The sequence below is a fragment of the Photinus pyralis genome, unplaced genomic scaffold, assembly GCF_008802855.1.
Source record: "Photinus pyralis isolate 1611_PpyrPB1 unplaced genomic scaffold, Ppyr1.3 Ppyr1.4_LG8, whole genome shotgun sequence".
Lineage (NCBI taxonomy): Eukaryota > Metazoa > Arthropoda > Insecta > Coleoptera > Lampyridae > Photinus > Photinus pyralis.
The window spans coordinates 30197993-30220083 of record NW_022170819.1 but is presented as its reverse complement, the minus strand read 5'-3'; the positions used below and the strand labels follow the sequence as shown (position 1 = coordinate 30220083).

At 35.2% G+C, this 22091-nt stretch overlaps 1 protein-coding gene across 1 annotated transcript; it reads right to left on the bottom strand.

Annotated features, from left to right (window-relative positions):
- Positions 1-19799: 19799 nt before the first annotated feature.
- LOC116179529 lies at positions 19800-20906 on the bottom strand. The gene has a single exon (XM_031499324.1). The coding sequence runs from the start codon at positions 20904-20906 to the stop codon at positions 19800-19802; it is 1107 nt and encodes a 368-aa protein (XP_031355184.1).
- Between the last annotated feature and the right edge of the window lie 1185 nt (positions 20907-22091).

Genomic DNA, 22091 nt, shown 5'->3' with positions numbered 1-22091 from the left:
CAGTATGGGAAGTAATTAAAATTGATTTAAATAAAAAAACAGAAGCCAGGGAGAACTTAAACTTGGTTGTTAATGATATTAAACATTATGACCCTCCTGTTGTCGCAGATTGTTTCAATATTAGTTTTGCTGATGTAGGTGTCTCCATCCAAAAGAATTAACTCCTATTCCAGGAGGGAAATTATTAATGTCGCCGAATAGAGGAACATCTTTGTTTCTTAGTCCTATTACACACTCCGAAGTGGAATCAATTATAAAATCTCTAAGGAGCACATTATCTACTGGATATGATGATGTCCCACAAAATATTATTAAGGTCGTTGCTAAATTAATTTCGAAGCCACTTGCAGCTGGGGTTTTCCCATATGTCTTAAAAATTGCTAGAATTCGTGCTCTATTTAAATCAAAAGATAAAACGAAGGTAGAAAATTATCGCCCAATTGCCATTCTGTCGATTTTTTCTAAAATAATCGAGAAAGCTTTAAAAAACCGTATTAATGAATATTTTAGACAAAATGATCTTTTTTGCAGCCAACAACACGGTTTCATACCCGGCAGATCTACTAGTACAGCTCGCAATAATTTAATGTTAAATATTTTAACTGGTTGAAAAGGGGAGAAGTGGACAGCTAGTGTTAATTGTGATCTATCTAAAGCATTTAATGTGTCATGACTCATGAATGAAATAAACGACTCAATTCCTCAAAACCTTCCCCATGGATATTTAATTGTTGACAGACAGATAAATTGTGAAATGTTACGACATGTTTCGATTGTTAATCATCTTCAGGTAACAAACTAAAATATTTAAAGTTATAAAATACTTCACATTTGCGATAAGGGTATGAAAATGAATTTTCTAGAAATGTTGGAGATGAACAAATTAAAAAAGAATGCTCACTTATCCCTGAATGAAATTCAAGGCTTTAACAATAACTTCTTATTCTTCCATTGATATTCTGATTCACTTTGTACTTTCCATTTTTGCTTTTTGCTTCACTGTGTATTAAAAGAGTTGGTATCACTGCTCCCCAAATTTAAGTTATATTGGTATCTGTTTGTCACTTGCCTTCAGCCGTTAATTGCCCAATGGGGTTAAAATTTTGAAATTAAATAATGTTAATCTTTGCTCATCAATGAGTTGTAAGTATGTTTTGTTCAGAGTTATTATCTAATTCAATAATAGTTTCAGATTTCAAACAATGTTAGTAATATTTGTATAGGCGGTTTCCGCTTGGCCCTCAGCTGGCCGTGTGTGTTTTTTTATATCAACTATGTTAATATTTGTTTAAAATTTACCCTCTTCACCATGGCCCGTAAGTATAAGATCTCACAAATACAATGTGTTACCCGAGACTTTTCTAGGTTAACTCAAAATTGTTGAAAATTTAATTTAATTCTTAAATCTTGAAACCTTTTTTTTATAATATTTTTAAATATCTGATTCTTTCATACTTTTAAAAGCAATTTATAATAAAGAGGTAACAAATTAAAAAAAAAAATTTAAATTACTTAATTTTATTTATAATAATTCAAATTTCAATGTATCGTCAAGGCTTCAACAACTTTTCAACTTTTCAATAATGTAGTAATTTTTCTCACCGTACTTATAAGTAAGTGTTTTTTAATAGCTATCTAGTCAACGGTTTAACTTTAAATATTTTAGTTTGTTACCTGAAGATGATTAACAATCGAAACATGTCGTAACATTTCACAATTTATCTGTCTGTCAACAATTAAATATCCATGGGGAAGGTTTTGAGGAATTGAGTCGTTTATTTCATGGTTCATCACCCCCATTTTGAGCATGGATCAACCACAACCAAGAGTTTTTTCTGCATTTAATGTGATTAATCATACTATTTTATTGAATAAATTATTTCATTATGGTATTAGAGGAATAGCTTTACAGTTAATAAAATCATATCTAATTAGCAAAGAGCAGTTTGTACAAGTTTCACATACCGAAAACGGCAGCAACACTTCAATTGAATCCGACCGACGGGTTGTATCAAGTGGGGTGCCTCAAGGCTCCGTCTTGGGACCTTTACTTTTTGTCATTTTCCTTAATGATTTGCCATTTAATTTTGGATCACTTGAATCAGTTTGCATGTTACTGGCAGCACGTCACAGTCACAACTTTCAAATAATCTGATACAAGCACATCGTTGGTTCTCAAATAAACAATTACAATTAAATGTCGATAAAACCAACATCATTGTATTCGGGAAAGATATTACGCAGTTTGAAAATTTTAATTTTGGCAATGTTAAACTTAGTTTTGTTCATACATGTAAAATTCTAGGCTTTGAAATTGATAATAAAATGAAATGGCGCCAGCATAGCTCATAATTAATTTTAAAACTGAATAAAGCTTTATTATCTCTCCGTCATCTAAGACGCTTATGTCACTATGATACATTAAGGAGTGTAGATTTTGCATACTTTGAATCTCATTTACGATTCAGTATACTATTTTGGGGAAAATCAAAGCTTATCAGCAGTATCTTTAAGCTGCAGAAAAGAGCCATCCGCATACTGGTTGGAATAGGTCCACAGGAGTCAAGCCGGTCTCATTTCAAAGAATTAAAAATCGCGACCTTATACAATTTATATATTACTGAATGTGCAGTGTACGTCCACAACAACATTCACCTGTTTGTTCCTAATGCCAAGGTTCACAATTACAATACAAGACGTGGTAAGTTTATTAGAACCCCAGTTTCAAAATCTAGCATTTTTAACAATTCTTTCATTGTAACAGCTATAAAAATATACAATAGCCTACCACATACCTGAAAGGAAAGTAACACTTCTGGTTTAAAAAAAATTTGAATGCAGACTTCAGGGAATTTGTTTTTTATTCTATATGTGAATTTTTTGATTCTTTTAAATAACTACGTACATATTTTACATTGTTTGTATGTGTACACCTGTATTGTAATATTTAAAATTTGTGTGTGTGTGTGTGTGTGTGTGTGCACCTCTGTACTGTAATAATTGTTGTTTACTGTGCAAGATTATTCAACGGTAAATATGAATAAAGTCTATCTATCTATTTATCTACAAACATTCACGATTCGAATCATGTACTGGTACCGGTACGTTTACGTTTTTACGATTTAAAACGCAAAACAGCGATTTAGCGAATTTAATTTGAGTCATCTACTTCGATAAGAAGGTGAGAAACGTTCTGCCGTGTTTACTCGTCTCCAGTATTTAAGGGAGCACCAGTTCCACCTTATGGGCAAAATAACACGTGCGTTAAATAAATTTCGTCTGATAATTAAACTCCTCATCGCATACGACCAGATGTAACTTTTTTTTTTAAATAACGCAGATTCGATCAGATGTGTCTTATCTAAATAGAATAAATGACAAAATCGATAAAATTTCTGATGAGGCATTTAATTCTTACTTGACATTTCAAGATGAAATTGGTCGATTTCATTTGATGTTACACTTAAAAAAATGTTTATAGAAACTTGAGAAATTCTGGAACTTGGACTTGGCTTGAAAACGAAATTGACAAGTAAACGTGGAAATAATATGAAGAAAGCAGATTGATAAGAACTCTAGGAATTGACGAAGAATTTTAGAAGTAAAAGTGAAACTAATTTGTAGAAAATTTGAGAGGTACATAAGGAGAATTCCACGGAGAGAGGGACTCGAGAGATATTTAAAAAAAGATACTAATTTTTACGGGTTTTCTATTTACAGCCTCCACTATACGAGTATTGTTTCAAGCTACACTAGATCAATTTTCGTGACCACGGTTTTTTGTCAATTACCCTGAAATTAAATTCAAAAATAATAACAAGGGAGGGCAAATTGTTCACACAAAAAATATACTTTATACTATTGAACTATTGATTATACTTTAAACAGAAAATGGACTTTTGACAATTCCGATTTTAATGAGTTCAGTCAAATATAATATGCAATATAAACGGCTTCAATTTGCCAAAAACTTGGTATCTTTAAGAACGCTCATATTCGAATGTTACGTGAGAAATTTTAAACTTTAATCAAAATTATAATTTCCGAATGTTTTTTTAAAGGTAGACATCTTTCAAATTTACCGAAATAAAATAACAATACCCTATGTGAAAGAATGTCCTTCTACAATACATCGTGAAGCGATAGGATCATGCCGACTGTAAAGATTTGTCCGTCGGATGCCTCTTCTTCTACGAATTTGTCAGGGAGTCGTTGCCCTCCGGATGAAGTTTTTCGGACGTTGACTTCCAATGTTCATAGATCGCAAGCAAGCAAAATTTTATTACCGTGGAACGGGTTTAACAATGGTTTTGGACGCTTATTATACACACAAGAAGGAGACTTCATCAATTAGCCAATTTTTGTCACCTAACTTTTATCAATACTTGTTCGCTTGTGAGATACTATATAACACTTTCACGAATACGAACTCCAACGACAAATTTCAATCCCCTTTGTATCTCACACACAGCGCAACAACTTTATACGGGATTTTAATAATAGTACTTTTTTTCCAAAACAATATGTTGGCGCTCTAGAATAATTTTTCCTTCGCCACTTACGGAATGCGTTCAACCAAATGAACTGGGAAAATCGATTTTTATAAGTTAATCACAAATTTTTTAATTTTTCGGGACCGAAACTGTCCGCTCTCAAAGCTAAATCGAGAATCCTCCCAGAGCCTCTCCAAAAACTGATTCTCATCCAGTTTTTTCATAATTAAATCCGCACAAAATGGTGGAGTGTTAATCAAGGCAACCATTCATTACTTTTTATTGGTTAATGGTCTTTTTCCAACCAATCCCTGTTGTTTTCCAGCTCACGCAAAAAACCGTACACTCGGCAAGTTTCTCGCGTACTTGTTATCTAGATTGAACGTAAGAAATGTAATGCTAAACCCTCATTAAAATGGATGTAACCCGATACAAAACCCATACTTCTTGACTTCTAGGCGGTAAACATTAAGCACGGAAAATTTGTTTCGTGCATGTTGTCAGGTTATACTCAAAATTTGAACTTTATCATTCAGATATTAATAAATTTCTCGGTTATGATTTTTGCACCATGAGAATCGGCGGCTAACCAGGCGGCAGTAAAAACCACTCTACCAAAATATAACGCCGTACATTTTATCTTGAAGTGATTCGGTTGTTCACGAAAACATTAAGAAAATCATCCGGAAGTATTCAATATAAACACTCCGATTACCACGCCTGTCGGGCATTTTAACGCGATAAATTCCCAAAGGCCGCATATAAAATTTGAAAATATTTTCCGAGAAAAGTTCTAATAAAATGCAAATTAAATTAAAGTGCAGGGATAGCAGTGGATGTGAATACGTAATTCTCCAACGCCATCATGCAAATTCAATTTTGATACTTAGTTTCTAGACATTTTTAATTATAAAAATCGAAATCAACACATTTGACGATTACACCCTCTAATCATACCCCTTCTTGTTTACGAGTTTGAAGTTTTTAATTAGAGACTATGTCGCGGACGTGAGGGCTGGGCTATGTTGAAAGTTGACGGCGAAACGTCGGCCTGTCGGTTTTAAAACATGAAATGTCCCATTTGTCGCGAGGCAAATATTGACTTCCTGATGGATTTAGGAACGGTTTAGAGACGGTTACGCAACGAGCGAAACCTTCGGCGCAAACTAATTTTCTGCAATAACAATAAACTTGTCGTCCCTTGCAATCAAGGAGTATTTCACAACTAATAGGGCTGAGGGCAGCACTAAGACGAAACGTGTTTTTGCATTATTGCTCTTTAACGGTTCGTCTACGGTGCCACGTCGAAAAACGAAACGCTTAGGGGTATATATTACCCTTCATTACTCTCGCTTTATTATTTTTATACCAAATTCTCTCAGTTGTCGCAGCGTCGTTTTTTGAGCGATTTTAATTTCAGTTGAGTTTATGGGGCGCGTGATGCGCTTTGTGTTATTAACCAACTAAGATGCAGAAACGTACTCACCCCTTGAACGAAAGCATTTAAATTTAGCATTAAGCTTAAGATTTAATAAAATGATTTCACATAATTTTACTTAATATGAAGCGGCATAAAGTAGCACAAAGGTCCGTAATGTCAGTAGCTGTTTGGTAAAAAAAGGCAGGGTATACAGGGTGTTTTTTTGTGAGCTTTAGTTAAACGTTTCTGGGAAAGTAAAATACGTAGGTTTTTGAATTTGTACTTAGGAGTTACTCTGAAGGCCGAATCGATGTAAAATATTTTCAAAATGGCCGCACTTCCGGAAACATCGGAAGTAGATAGTAACTTCGTTATTTTAAATGGCAACCCCTATTTTTTATTGCATTTTTGGATTCTACGTGAAATTTCAGTTCTTTTGATACCCATATGTCGATATCTGCCATTTATGGTTTTTAAGTTATTTTGACTTTAAGAAAAAAAATGGCGGATGCAGATGGTACCTTGATAATGGATTACTTGAAAAAGGTTATAGTCATGGCAACCCATTTTTATCAGTGCATAGAGAATGAATAGGGCTTCCTTTTAGTGTACTTAAAAAAAAGTTAAGTTGCGCACAACCGCACCTATGGAGATCCAAATTTAAGAAACTTCAAAGTCTATAAACTCAGTTTTTTTAAATGGAATGACCATGTTCTTAATATTGCATGAGATAGAGAATCGAAATTGGCATATTTTGATATTACATGTTCCTATAGCTATCTTTAACAGTTTCTGATTTATTCCCATTTCATTGAATTGATTTAGGAATTGATGCCATTTTTTTTCGCACTTTCTTTTTAGTAGTTGGCCATGATTTTATAACAATCGAATTTTAAACAAATCAAGGAATGGATTCTTTAATACCACTGATTCTAGTTCTAGTCTAAATCATTCATTAATAAATAAATCATTTATTAAGGATATAGGACAGAAAATTTTTGAAAAATCTAAACAGAGTCGTTCAACTGAATTTCTTAAACAACGTATAAGTCTGGAAATTAAGAGAGGTAATGCGATATCTGTTCTAGCAACAATTCCATACCAAAAATGTTTCAACGAAGTTTTTTATATTTTGCATTGAATTTATTTTGTTAATCTTGCATTTTCAATTCAATTAATTTTCTTAAATATTCTCTTGTAGAGCTTTGTATCACTTGTGTTTCAACGGTTTGTTTTTTTTTTAGGGGTACAAAATTTCCAAAATTCATACAATTTCGTTCTAGTTTTCGAATGAATGTACGGAAAGCACGCGCCGCGATTCTGCCCATTTCACCATAAATAACAATTAAATTTCAAAATAGATGAAACCACTGCGAGTCATTTTTCGATTTTTGAAAAACTTATGTTAACCTATAACAGTGGGTGATGGATTAGTGTCACTAGATTTGTTTAAAATTCAATTGTTATAGAATCATGGCCGACTACTAAAAAGAAAATCCTAAAAAAATAGTGTCAATTCAATAAAATGGGAATAAGTCAGAAACTGTTAAAGATAGCTATAGGAACATGTATTGTCAAAATATGCCCATTTCGATTCTCTATCTCATGGAATAGTAAGAACATGGTCATTCCATTTAAAAAAACTGAGTTTTTAGTCTTTGAAGTTTCATAAATTTGGATATCCATAGGGGCGGTCGTACGCAACTTAACTTTTTTTTAAGTGCACTAAAAGAAAGCCCTATTCATTCTCTATGCACTGATAAAAATAGGTTGCCATGACTACAACCGTTTGCAAGTAATCAATTATCAAGGTACCATCTGCATCCGCCATTTTTTTTTCTTAAAGTCAAAATAACTTAAAAACCATAAATGGTAGATATCGACATATGGGTATCAAAAGAAGTGAAATTTCACGTAGAATCCAAAAATGCAATAAAAAATAGGGGTTGCCATTTAAAATAACGAAGTTACTATCTATTTCCGGTGTTTCCGGAAGTGCGGCCATTTTGAAAATATTTTACATCGATTCGGCCTTCAGAGTAACTCCTAAGTACAAATTTTCAAAAACCTACCTGTTTTACTTTCTCAGAAACTTTTAACTAAAGCTCCCAAAAAAACACCCTGTACATGGTGGGGCTCAGGGATGGACGTCTAGTTTCTCTATTTTGAAAATGCGAAAACCCAGTCGCCCCATTATCTAGAGCTAGACTTGAACTCACTTCAACAATCTGTATTTCATTTCGAAGGCATGATTACCGCTAATTCCACAGCTGAGCGTGTCAAATTATATCTTTATCTCTTTCCAATGGCTAAAATACACCCAGAGCGTTATGCGCCCCTATCATTTGTAACAGCACATTTCTTTTAAGCCCCACGGTTGCGCATTATTATGAAACTAGTTGGCATAAAAACTGAATTTGATTTTTTTAGCAAGAATTTTAAAATGACCTCCGGAATTCGGTCGATTTTTTAAGGGTGTACAGGGTGACTCAACGATTGCGCGGAGTAACTTAATGCCTTGAAGATAAGATTTTTCGATAGAGTGCTTTTGTATTATGATATGGTTGAATATTCTCCACATTTTAAAAGTATTTGGAATTATACAGGGTGTCCCCACAAAGTAGGGCGCCAAAATGGAACATTTTTTTAAATAGAACCCCCTGTATTTGAATGCATTTTTTAATTCTACGTGTAACTGTGCATCTTTTTTATTATATGGTTAATATCCGAAAAGCTGGTAGTTTTAAAGATAATTCGATCTTTAAGAAAAATTGCATTTGCGAGCGTCAGTATATTGTCAAAATTATTACTTAAATTTTGATTCCAGGTTTTATATCTTATCCTGGGTTAAGTAAAAATCAAATAAATACATCTACTAAATGTTGCAAAACTTCATATTAAAAAATCCCACTTTTTTTTAATGGAACACCCTGTATATTTTTCTGTCATTATTTAGCTCCTCCAAAAACCTTCAACTTTTGATAATAATGTCCTATACCTATCTCTGATAGTTTTCGAAACATCTTGGTTTTCCTGGGTTTTATTCTTATCTTAAATAAGTTATATGTAATTTACACAATAGTGAGGTGGACATGTAAAAAAAGGCAATTTTTATCTATCCAGTCCAAAACGAAAATCATATCGATTAATTTATTTTTCAAACAATTTATTTTAAGTCCAAAAACTGGAGAATAAGTAAAAACATTTATTTGACTACAAAGCAAATTTAATTTAACTCCTAATGTCGTCCAGTCAGTGATATTAGGTTCATTTTTTGTTCATAGGTTCATATTCACCTCGTTATTATGTAAATTAGAACTTATTTCAGATTAATAATAATAATAATAGGATATATATTAATTCCCAAGACAAATTTTGAATTGTATAGGATTAGAATATAAAAAGTAGAAAAACCAAGGTACTATCAAGTTTATTCTCCAGTTTTTATAGACTTAAATGAATTATTAGAAAAATGAATTAATAAATATGATTTTAGCTTTGAACGAGGCAGATAAAAATTGCCTTTTTTTTTGCATGACCACCTCACTATTATGTAAATTACATATAACTTATTTAGGATTAGAATATAAAAACCAGGAAAACCAAGATGTTTCAAAAACTATCAGAGATAGCTATAGGACATTATTATCAAAAGTTGAAGGTTTTTGGAGGAGCTAAAAGATGACAGAAAAAAATACAGGGTATTCCATTTAAAAAAAGTGAGATTTTTTAATATGAAGTTTTATAACTTTGGATCTAGAAAAAAACACCATGTAAGCTATTTTTTTAATGTTTTATAGTAGATGTATTTATTTGACTTTTACTTAACCCAGGATAAAAGATATAATACTGGAATCAAAATTTAAGTAACAATTTTGACACTGACGCTCGCAAATGCCCAATTTTTCCTTTTTTTTATCATAATACAAAAGCACTCTATCGAAAAATCTTAGCTTCAAGGCATTAAGTTACTCCGCGCAATCGTTGACTCACTGTACATTGATCTGCATTAATAATAGGGAGTGTACAGGGTGGTCGAAAGAAATCGTTCACTTAACTACTAGATGATATCTTCAAAACGGAAGGCATTCGTTTACGGTTTACGGTTCAAAGCAAAGCTATTTTTTCGACAGTGATCCTGTAAAAAACTACCAAAGGGAACACGTCGGTTGCCGCAATAAAATTCGTTCCAAAGTTCACCAGAACGAACGTTTTTTCGGGCATTATAGAACCGAGTCATATAAATTTGAAGGGTGAATAAAAGTACTTGAACGTTCGGTACATAATCAAGTTTTTATTTCGGGTAACTGCCACGCGAGTATCGCGAATTTTACCGTCGAACAAGCCTATAAATGAATCAGTTAAACGTGTTTGTTTTGGCTCTATGGGTAAACCTATTAAAATATTAACCGAACAATCAAAAATTATTCCCCAAACTTCTCTATGTTTCCCGTTGCCATGGTCTTCTTTTCAGCGCTCTCTATGTAAATTTTCACATCACTTACAACAAGAAGAAAAACTATGTACTTAAAAAAAAGAAAAAGAAAAACTGTAACACGGATTAAACGCATTTTCCGCGCATAAATTAAAACCTTACGCGGTCGAGGGACAAGTCGATTTAATGTGCCGATTTAGTATTGTTCACTATTACTAATTTTCGGTGTCAAGTTATTTCGCCGCCAAGAAATGATAGTGATTGACTTAGAATTGGTAATGGGAAAATTGCTCTGAACGTCCGCATCCGAAGCAACATTACTAAAAATGGGCTGTATGAACTTGTTCAGTGAAAGTATCCAAAGCGTTCAGAATGATTTAAAAAACCCGTTCATAACAAACTGTGGAGTAATGAAAATCTTGCTTTCCTGTATTATATAAACGTAGGAGTTTAACATATGAAAACATTCGTCTAGAGCGCGATTTCCTAGAGGATCCACAAAAATAAAAGTAGCCGTCGTTAATGATTCTGTCTCCCAGAAGGACCGCCTCCAGCGTATTGTGTATAAACATCTGCAGAAGTACATTTTTTATATGAAGTACAGTTATTTTATTTATGTGAAATTAAAGGTTGAAAAAATTTAAGCCGTTTGTATTACAAGTCACGATTGCATATGAAAATTTCAATATAAATGTATATGCTGATGTTGTCAAAGAAGAAACGGTCTATGACATGTTCTCAATTGTTTAGCTGAAGAAAAATCTGTGCAGATGGAATAGCTACTGCAATTGAAGAATATCGAAAATTAACTCCAGACGGAAATTTAGAGGGTAAAGGTAAGAAAGACACACTGGAAACTGATACCTTCTATCAATCTGATGCTCTGTTTGTATAAAATAGCTTGGGAAAATAAAAGCACAGATAACAAGGAAAATCGCATGGTAAGTAAAAAGCACAATCTGTTGACCTATAGTGCAGGGAGGTTGAAGAATGTGGCTTTAAAAGACACATTTTAAGGGAGTGGAACTGGACGTAGGTACTACATCAAAAACTAAAAGTAATGACTGAAGACACTCATCCAGAAATGTGTGAGAAATTAAGCACTCGGCTAGCAGTATATGTGTTTTCATTTATCTCACAATAAAGTACGTTAAAGGGCTGCCACCTGTTCTGTCACATTCACCCACAGCGCTGTTTTCATTGAATTATTTCCTTAGCCAGGCGATTTGAAGCTCTATTCAACCGACCTCTACATTAGAATGGCTTCTATGAGATGAAATTGTACACCTTACCTCACATCTGAAGCTAGACGAAGTCAAATATTGAAAAAAAGGATGAAATTTAATTTATAAAGCTACACAGTTTTAAAGTGAACGTAATTGTACAGTTTCTACTTTACGACATTCTGCTAAAAGCTAATTTAAAAATTTAAAGGGCAATAAAGTTGCAGGCTACAAAAACGTATTGGACATAGGTTGACGTTCCGAAGTGAACAACTTAATTATTCATAAATTCTTGTATAATAATGATTAATAAACGGTTTACGGCTTTTGGAAATTGTTTAAAGCGTGTATACCAACGTGACTGTTTGCATATCGCGCATTTATTTCTTCCGCAAGATTTTTTCATTAAAAAGATATTTTACTGCCGAATTCACTCGCAGAGAGTCTTCATTCTCAGGACGAGTTCTTGTGACTACATTTACTGGAGCGAATTAGCAAATACTTTATAGAAAGAGTAAAAACCTTTATATCTGAGGAAAATGAACTACCGCTGATGGTATTTCAAAATTTGAATTTGAAAGAACCAATTGAATACTTTCCTAATTTAAACCCAATCTTACTGGAAAGTAAAAGTACGACCAACGTACCAACCTACTACAACAAGAGAAGAAAACGAAGAAAATTGTTGGAAGACTTTCATCAATGAACCACGAACCCGAGGTTATTTCCAACAATTGTTTTGTTAACAATACAAGTTCGTGACTGAGTAACTTCACACTCGAAGTCATCCTTTGCAGCGTACAACTAATACACCGGCTCGTTTAATTGATCTGTCCTTGATCGGGTACGGTTATAAATGATGAAACTACATACTGTTTCTATTCCTCCCATATGCACGACAATCCCCTTTTTAGAGTTTCAAAACAAATACACTTACTTTTTAACGATAAAACACAAGGAACTCGATTGAGGATTTTTTCTTCCAAACATAAATGTCCGAAGCAAAACCTGGTTCTGTACCAAATTCGATGTATTTTTGCTCGTAGACTTTCGCGCTGGTAGGCGGCGAACGAAATCTTTCAGCGGCAACCAACGGGGTTCAGACGGAATCTCCCAGAGTTTCCCCGGAATGATCACTACCTAACTTCTTTTATACTAATTAATGCCTTTTTCAAACGGGGTCTAGTAGTTTTTGAGAAAATCAGACGATACCCCGATGTGCCTGATATATGCTGTCTCTTAACTTCCTACACAAACTCCTGAACTGTATTTTTACAATTTTGACGTAGTTTCATACTAGTTATTTGCAACTGAGATAAAATTGACTCTTCCCTATCTATCTCCGATTCACTGGCACCCAAAACTGTCCAAAGCCATTATGAGAACAACACTATAGAATTTAAATACACGAAACAAGAAGACAATTGCTAACTTTAAAATTAAAGCTATGCATCTTATAAATCTACATTTACTGAAATGTTGGAATTAGCAAAATTATACTTCAATCACCCTGTACATCGCCCATCAACAACCCTACAACAATGCAGACTCTTAAAAAATTTCGTAAATACTACTTCCTACAAATTCCTTCAAATAAATCCCACTTAAGAGCTCCCGTTACATTCGATACTTGAAAAGGTATGAGTGATGGTGATATTGTGATCCCAAAGAAACTTAAAGATCATTAAAGAAACTCTTAAATGTATATTGAAAACCTTTAAAAATTCTTTATAGAACCTTTTAAATAATGAGCGCATAAAGACTAAGGCTCTGAAACAATCCATAGCTATTGGCAACCTTTATAATCCCTTGGACTACGGAAAGCTCTTAGATGCTCATAAACGCTCAACACGAAAACCCTTGTGAAGACTTTAGGTGTAGAAGACGATAGAGCATTTTGAAAACTCTTCGAAACGGTAGAAGGAGGAGCCCCAAATGCCCGTTAATAGTTAGATAATAACGTTTGTTAAATTATCCATCTCTAATTAAATAACAGTTTAAAATGATGTAGTGAAGGTCGCAGGGTGTAAAAACTGAAGGTCACATAATTAGTTCCGGAAATCAGTGTCGTCCGTCTGTCAGCGTCTGTCATTTATCTTAATTAGTGCTACGTGATGAAAATTGCGAATTAAGCATTAGGTCATCTCCATACCGTGATATTTGTAAAAGTTGCAGAAAATTCAGTGAGTGATAGTATACATTTTAGAATTGGCCTGTAACAAAAAATGGTTTACTTAATTATTAGAAGCCATCTTGAAAAAGGCCTCTACTAATCAGTAGGAAGGAGTTTATCCAAAAGATTTTAAGTTCATTCGGGTTTGAGTCACCGATGCGACTAGTGCGTGGTCCAAAGTAAGGTTATGCATTCATTCTGGTCTAGGTTATCAGAGCAAGCAGTGGTTAGTAAAAGAGTAAATTTGTTTTTGAGAGGGTTTCCGCGAGTAGTTGATCCGTGGAACCTATAGAAGAGATTTTGGTCGGGAACTACCAACAAGGAAGCACGTAGCCGGAATTTTTATTCAACCACCTCAGAATGCGTGTGCTAATGTGACGGATGAAGGATTCTCAAGATGAAGAGTATGGGCACCCAAATAATACACCAGCTGCTCAACTAGTATGGTCAGCCACACTTTAGTGCACAAGATCACCAAGAGTCAGAATATGATTTAGAGCTTGATATTCCTCTGGCACAATTAGTTCCAAAACGCCATAATAAACTACGAAAAATTACATCGTGTAAGTAGGTTGATGGGGATTATGAGGCTTCGGCAGAAGTAGAATGGCCCAGAAACATCCGTCATAGCTAACTGCTTTGGATTTGTTTGAGACATTTTTTTATGATTAATTGATAAATATTTTGGTAGATCAGTCAAACAGGTAAAGTGATTTATGATAAAGCACCAAGAAAAATTACTATTGTAACGATTTGTTTTCTCCATTACAAAGAACTCGCGATTATTGATCTTGTTGTAGAACCCCCGTAACATCTAATGCGGTTTTATAGAGGACTCCACCTACCGAATACCGATGCAATTTATTTACGCAAATTTGACGCTGGTCAAAAGCAGCTAATGGACAATTTGTCAATTTCCTTATTAAATAAGAAGTTTTTCTATCTTTGACGATTCACCTGTAGTTTTATGACTTGGAGATTGGGTTATATTTCGAAAAACATTATCTCGTTTACTGACAATTTATTTGGAGAATTTCACACGTGATGAGCAAACTGACATTTTGATTGCCTTACATTGCCAATGGTTGGTGTACGTTGCTTTCCTTAGAGGAGTTAATTATCGTATTCGATATTGGAGCAGATTACGAGTAGAACGAGGTTCTTCAGGCATTAATCAACTAACTATTTACCGAGCCCCGCAGCTTGTGGAGATGTTTTTATCATTATATCATTTTATTTGTTGAAAATCGTTGAGATTCAGTAACTCTCATTCGATCTACGTTGAATGAGGAGGGGGAGGGTAATGGGACGTTTAATTTACTATGAGTTTTGAATGAAGTTTGGTTAATAATTTTAAATATCGATGAGTATTTTTGTATTTGTAGGGATACGTTAAATTTGGAGACCATTTTAATTGGTTATTAACTAGAGTAAACCAGTATTTATTTTACTCATTTGATTTCACTGTTATTTCCCTTGTATCTTCCCAGTTTACAGCGAAAGTAAGGGATTTGAAGAAGCTGGGTGGCGCTCAACCATATGGTAGGTGGTCCCGAAATACCGGAGATTATATACCCTAAACGAATCTACCGCTGTGGAAGATCTCAATCCGTTAACTTTTCCAGCCCTGAGCTACTTGGACGCTCAAGCGGCCGGTTTGAGGTAAAGTAGCGCCAACCTAATCCTACCGTTATACTATTCAATGATTTTTTAGGTTTTCAGCGTAGGAAAACAAAAGGAGTGAAATATATTTTTATTCGGAACGCGAGAAAGACGCCCATAATGAATTAGTAGCAATCGATCAGTTCGCCGTACGAATCCGTGCTTACAATGTTGGGACCCGAGTTTCCTCAACATATTACCAAACTTAATCCTATGAGAGAGTAAGATATACTTTATTTAATAAAAAAAAAGCGAACGCTTTATAAAATTGTTTTGCATTTCTCTATCCCCTACCCACATCCCCACAATATTAACCTTTCTCAGCTTTCCGTGTTCGCGGGCGTTTATGTATAATAGCAAATTGTATACACCTCAGCGAAGGAAACGTGAGTTCATTAACATTTCTGGAACAAGACGTTTCCCGCGTACAAGATCAAAGGAAATTAAGCCATAACACTCTGGTATCGCACTCTACGTCGGCGTTTGTTATGGTGAAATGACAATAAACGCAGAGGTTTTCAAGGAGGCAGATTTGCTGTAAGGGGATTTGCACCTCACTCGCTCTTTCCCAACAACGCCGCCTGTAGCATCTAAATTAAACAAAATTAGATTGGTGCGAGTTTGCCCATTTTGGTGTATGCAAGATGCATGTGCAATGCACATCTAGTTTTGACGTTTGCTTTTCTTTTCGAAAACAAATGTACCTATAGAGATGGAGTATTTACGAGAGCAAAGCATCGTTCACATTGCGGACGTGTGCTGATTGTGTAATGCACACGTTAGGTTTCGCCTCAGACGTGCTGAAATGTAGTGTTTCCGAGCATACATTTAGAATTGGAAGGTTTCATTTACAACTCACCAAGTTCGCCAGGTTTCCACTATTCAGTGCATTGCATCCATCGAGAAAGTTCAAAACGTCAATTATATTTCAAGGTATAAGTTCATTTCTGTGAAATCCTTTGATCTTGAAAAGAGATAATGAACTTCCAAGGAATACAGTGACACACTGTATACAATCTCTGAATCTATTGGGATAATTAGGAATTTCAAATTGTTACTATAACCGTCAAGTACACAGTAACCTTGAATAATTTTTCACTCATTTAGATAATTATACAGGTTTAAACGGTAAAAGCATTGTTGCTTACTGAAGCGTATTGCTTAAATGCACACACGATACATTTTTACTGTAGGGCACATGTAATTATATTTTTATGTCAAAGGTTACCAACAATAATTCATTTAACAGTAGTGGATCTGTCAGATTATTGTTAATGAGTTAATAAAAATGTATCAAATTACCGATATATCCGCTTTCGAATAGTTCAATTATCAATAACTACAATTAGCTTCAGTCACACTTCTAGATCGTGTAATTGATACTTTTGTTTATAGATATTCCAATTCTTTGAAATCACTAATAAAAACGAAGCACCCGTTTTCCGCCCGTATATTTGTGAAGTCGGCCAGCTTTGCTGAACACCCGGTACCTAGAAGCGTTTTAAGTTGGGCGCTTCGTTCCTAAGTAGTTTCTAAATTTATGTATATGCTCTAGGAGAGAAGTGAGCTTGTCCAAAAGGACCAAAGGATCAAGAGGGTGATGCTGGATTGCCGAATTTGGAGATTTCATTCCGACAATTTGAATAAGTATATAAGAATAAGAATAATTAACCTTCATTAGATGAACGGGTTACATTATGTCGAGATAACATCCGTTAGGTGCACTTTTAAAAAACTTTAAGTTTGACATCGGTCCCACATTTTTCAGATGTCGGGGAAAGGCGGAATTAATTAAAAACAGTTTTAATTTGTATCGAAGGTATAAGCAACCGGAATTCCAGTTTGTCCCTATCCAAAAGGACGTTTAGATAATAGAAAACGTACTATGAAATAGAATATTTATGCTTTTGGCATTTAACCGAATAGTAAGTATCTTTGTACCTTTGCATCTTCGCACCTACGTTTTGTAAGCACCAAAATTTGAAGCTTTACGGTAAATTTACTGCAACCGTACCTTATTTAAATCTTTTTACCTTTTGTATTAAGGTACGGCATCGTATTCATTGGAATTAACTTTTAGCGAATTTTTTTGCTACCGCTCCGTTAATTTAAAGGTAAGCGTTTTGTTACTTTCCGTTTCATTAATTATAAGAGGGGGAATATTGATCGCTAGGGAGTTTGCCGTAATTTTGTTTTAGTTTTCTGAAGTGACCGCCGCCGTCCTCTGAACCTGTCCCATTCCTGGAGCTGCCGTTTACTCCGATTCAGTTTAAACCCGAGGCTTCCGAGACTGGCCCGCCAGGCCTCTGCTATCGACGACCTCGACCAGGTACGAGGTGGTGCCAGAGTCTGTCCGTTCGTTCGTTCCGCCGACAGAACACATTGCCCCCGATTGCCGCTACTATACCCATAATTACTATAAACAGCACGTGATTCATGGGGCTGAACCAATCCTATTCGTTACATATTAACCATGGCTGCGCAAAAAAACTAATAAGCGTCTATTTGGGCGAACTAAAAAGAAGGGTAGGGATGAATCCAGAGGGAACAAAGGTAGGGCATTCGGCTTTGGGACACGAAAAAGTCATGTAAGGGGTCCGGAATAAACATTCTTTTCAGGCAAATTTTAAGCGTTATTTTTTACGCGAGAATTACGAAAAGTTGACGATCAACGAAAAATTTCAAATTTCTCCTTTTCCAGAATTGCCCGTAATTTAAATTTGGAAAGCTAAAGCTACTTGATTGCAGATAGTAAACGTAGACCCCCTACAAATTACAAGCCAATCTCTCAAAGAATCCCGAAAATGTCAATGTACCATCCCCAGAGAAGGCTATATGTAAGATACTGTAATCTTTCATTGAGTTGGATAAAAATAGCGATCAGTTATACTTTATTGAAAGTAGTAACTAGAAGTATCGATTTTTGTAAATTGGTTGTTCGAAGCCACACTCTATTCTACAAAAAATTATGACGTATGAACTCATTTAGCATGGTTTTCTTTTCAGTTTAAGGTTGGCTTAGTCAGTTTCAATGAAAATGTTGCTATAAATTAGTTTCAGTTTTGATAGTTAAGTGCTTAGTTTTCCACTCGGTTTTCCATAAGACTACAACGATTTCGAGGGGCTGTAGTTAATAAAATTCAAAAATCTGCGAAAATTATTAGTATAGTAGTTTACGATTTTTGCGTTAAGTTCGTGAAGTGACGTATTATAAAATAAATCTAAGAAGAAACCATTTTGGTGATAATGCGTGCATGGAAGTTTGTTTGCTGGCATTAAGATAAACAATACGAGAAAAACACAATTTGTAATATTTCGATCACATAAATTTTTGAGTGAAGGCTAATTAAACGAGTGTTGAGTGACTTAATTTAGAAAAGATTATCGCTCGAAATAGTCCCCAATAGTGTCCCAGATGGCAGCAACGATCGTTCCCGAAAGTGCTTAAAGAAGTTCCGCTGGTAGCTCTTGTGCTATGCCGATTTTGGTTGGCACTTCACTAACTGGCGTTAAAGATAACGTTTTTTTTAAATATCACACTTCTGACACCACTATTCAGTTCTCTTAGCGGAGGGCCGCAATAGGTGCTTATCTTGAAAGTGAATGTACTTTTCGGTTCGGACGTGAAATATTTCACTTTCAGCCGAAATTGTAGAGCTGACATCTGTAAAATTGGCCGTTTAAAATTAATGTTATGTTATTTGTCATTTGATGGACATTTGTGTTGACGTAGGTTGAGGGCGATTATAATATTTTCTCGGAAATGCTAGCGATTGGCGGTGCTGAAATTAAGTAATTACAAAAGTTATGAGAGGCGTCCATCTAACCTAAATTTTTAGGTTGGTATTAGCAAAATTTCACGCGAAAGTGAAAGCACATCCGCCACTTCAAACATTTCCAGAAAGTTCGCTTTCGAGTCCAAATGTCCGTGGCCATTTGTTTGTTTGCCATCGGACATATTTTGCGGTTTACATTAGATAATTTCATTACTCATCACATTGAAACCATTCCAAAATTAGTACTTTAGCACTTTACCTAGATTTAATTAGGTGCAGCTACGACTATTATTACAGAATTGTATTTGAAACCCGGATTAACAATATATTTATGATCAAAGGACGCTAAAAGGGTTAACTTGACTTACAAATAACATTATAAGTTTCAGGAACTACATTTTCATCATTAGAGATGATGTTTTATACATACCTTTTACAACTGCAATATGGAATTTGTATATTTTGTGGTAATGTGCTGGATAAAATTTAATACGCATATTATCGTTATTCAGTGGTTTTATGACACTGATCCTGCATAATATATCTACAGTGCTTTTTTTTTTTCTTTCTTTCCAAGGCGTCGACATCTTGGTCATTGGCCTTTTTTTTTATGTTACTTAAATCATGTTGAATAAGTTATTTCCTTTCAGAAAATCTAGCACTCCTCTTATTCTCGTAGGCTCCCGCAAGTTCTGCTGTAGGTCTGGTGATATTTGCAGCGCTGTTCTTGTTTGGACAAAATTTGGACACGTACATACGATATGGACGACCATTATCCGTTCACCACATTGACACATGGGAGGAGGTTCTCCGCGAAGTATATAAGCATGGGTGAGTCCAGTATGTCCTATCCGCAGCCTTTGTATTTTCACGCGTTCGGTTCGCGTTAGCGTAAGTGGCGGAATCCATTTCGCCGTCCTTCCCACGGCCAGCCTCAGGGCTGCTTTAAGATCCGTGGGTCTTAGGTCCTGGACATCTACTCGGGTTCCTCTTGTTGCACGTTTTGCTGCCGCATCAACCAGTTCATTTCCGTGTATTCCTACATGACTGGGTATCCACGCAAATTCCACTACCTTACCGGACTTCGTAACATTTTTGTACATTGCTTGTATTCTCTGAATAAGAGGGTCACGGGAAAAAATGTCCCGTATCCCGGTCATAACACTGAGGCTATCGCAAACAATCAGAAACACGTGCCCTCTATTTATTAGACAATACAGCAGAGCCTGCCACAATGCGTACAGTTCTGCTCCGTATACAGTTGTCATAGGCGGAAGTGTCCACTCGTGCGACCTGTATTCCACGTATACAGCGCATCCTACTCCTGATTCTGTGCGTGATCCATCAGTGTAGATGATGGTTGAGTTCCGATGCTCCTCCAGAAAGGCAAGAAAGTTGCTTCTGTATATTGTTACTGGGGTATCTTCTTTAACGTATTCCGCCAGTTTTAAGAAGATTTTCATTTTCGGGATCATCCAAGGCGGAACTTCGCCTTGTCCAAATGGTAACACGGGCGGCATATTAACTGCCATCGCAGCGAATAGTTCGTGGGCTCGAACACCGGCAGGTCTAGTAATTGTGGGCCTCTCCAGAAAACCGCGTATTCCGGAAAACAAAAGTTTATAGTTGGGATGATCCGGTTGCGCCCGGATTCCCGCTACATATCCACTTAGGATTTTGTCGCGTCTGTGAGACAGTGGGAGGAAACCTGCCTCGGAAAGCATTATATGTATGGGACTGGTGCGAAAAGCTCCAATAGAGTATCTTATTCCCGCATGGTGGAGATGGTCCAGTCTAGCTAAGGTTGACTTACGCGCTGAAGAGTAGGCTACACAGCCATATTCCATCTTGGATAGTAACAGGGAGTGGTATTTATTAAGAAGTAGACATAGGGATTTATGTCTATTATTTTTCCCTATGTCTACTTTTAAATGACAAAATTTCTTCTGAAAAGCGCCTAGTTTTAAGCAACCCAAATAAAGATCTGGCTGTCACATGAATTAATTTAAATATTGTTGCTTTGGTTTCCGTATTTTTATTTTCGTTCATGTGCGATGTCAATTGGTATAGTGCCGCTAACAGTTTAAGAAGCGTAAGAGATTTATTTTCTGTTAAGTCGAAGCAACAATATTCAAAGTAATTATGACAGCCATATGTTTATTTTGGTTGCGTACAATTAGGCGCTCTTCAGAAGAAATTTTGTCTTTTGAAAGTACACATAGGGAAAAACAATATACAGTAGCGATCAAAAGTTTATCACAATTTTATTTTTTCATTGTAACATTAGAATTTACTAAGGTTGGCAATAAAATATTAATATGTTATTTAGAGTGCTATAAAAAACAAATTCGCGTCAGTCGGCCACTATTTGTTGTAGGGATGTTTCATTTTTCCTTTAAATGATTTGTTATCATCTTAGAATTCTAACCTTGAAAAGTTATTGCCAATAATCTATATCGTGATAAACTTTTGGCCGCTACTGTATATAAATCCCTATGTCTACTACTAAATAAATATCACTGTATAACTGTATTTAAATAAAATTTGTAGGAGGGTAAGGTACTTTTGGGGCTATTGTTAAGATTTTGTATTTCTATTCCAGCAAATGCCTATACTTTTTACGTATAAACCCGACCTGAAAGTCAACAAAACCGGCTGTTCACAAATAAAAATTTCTATTTCTAAATTATTATCATCAGAAATGTTTCGTCGAAGAGCTTTTCCACAAGTCCTTGCCTCTCCCGCCCCTCCAGCTACGACCCCGTTTATCTGCATGAATGGAAAAACTTGAAATAGAAATCCTTTTAAGGCTTTAGATCTGGTTATACGAAAAGTAAAGATCTGAATTTCACAAACCAAAAAATCCACAAATTGGTTTTCCTCTTGCCTTAGTCTATAAATATCAACAA

Excerpts from the sequence above, each read along its gene's own strand:
- LOC116179529 (XM_031499324.1), bottom strand. The coding sequence starts at position 20,906 with ATGCTTTCCGAGGCAGGTTTCCTCCCACTGTCTCACAGACGCGACAAA.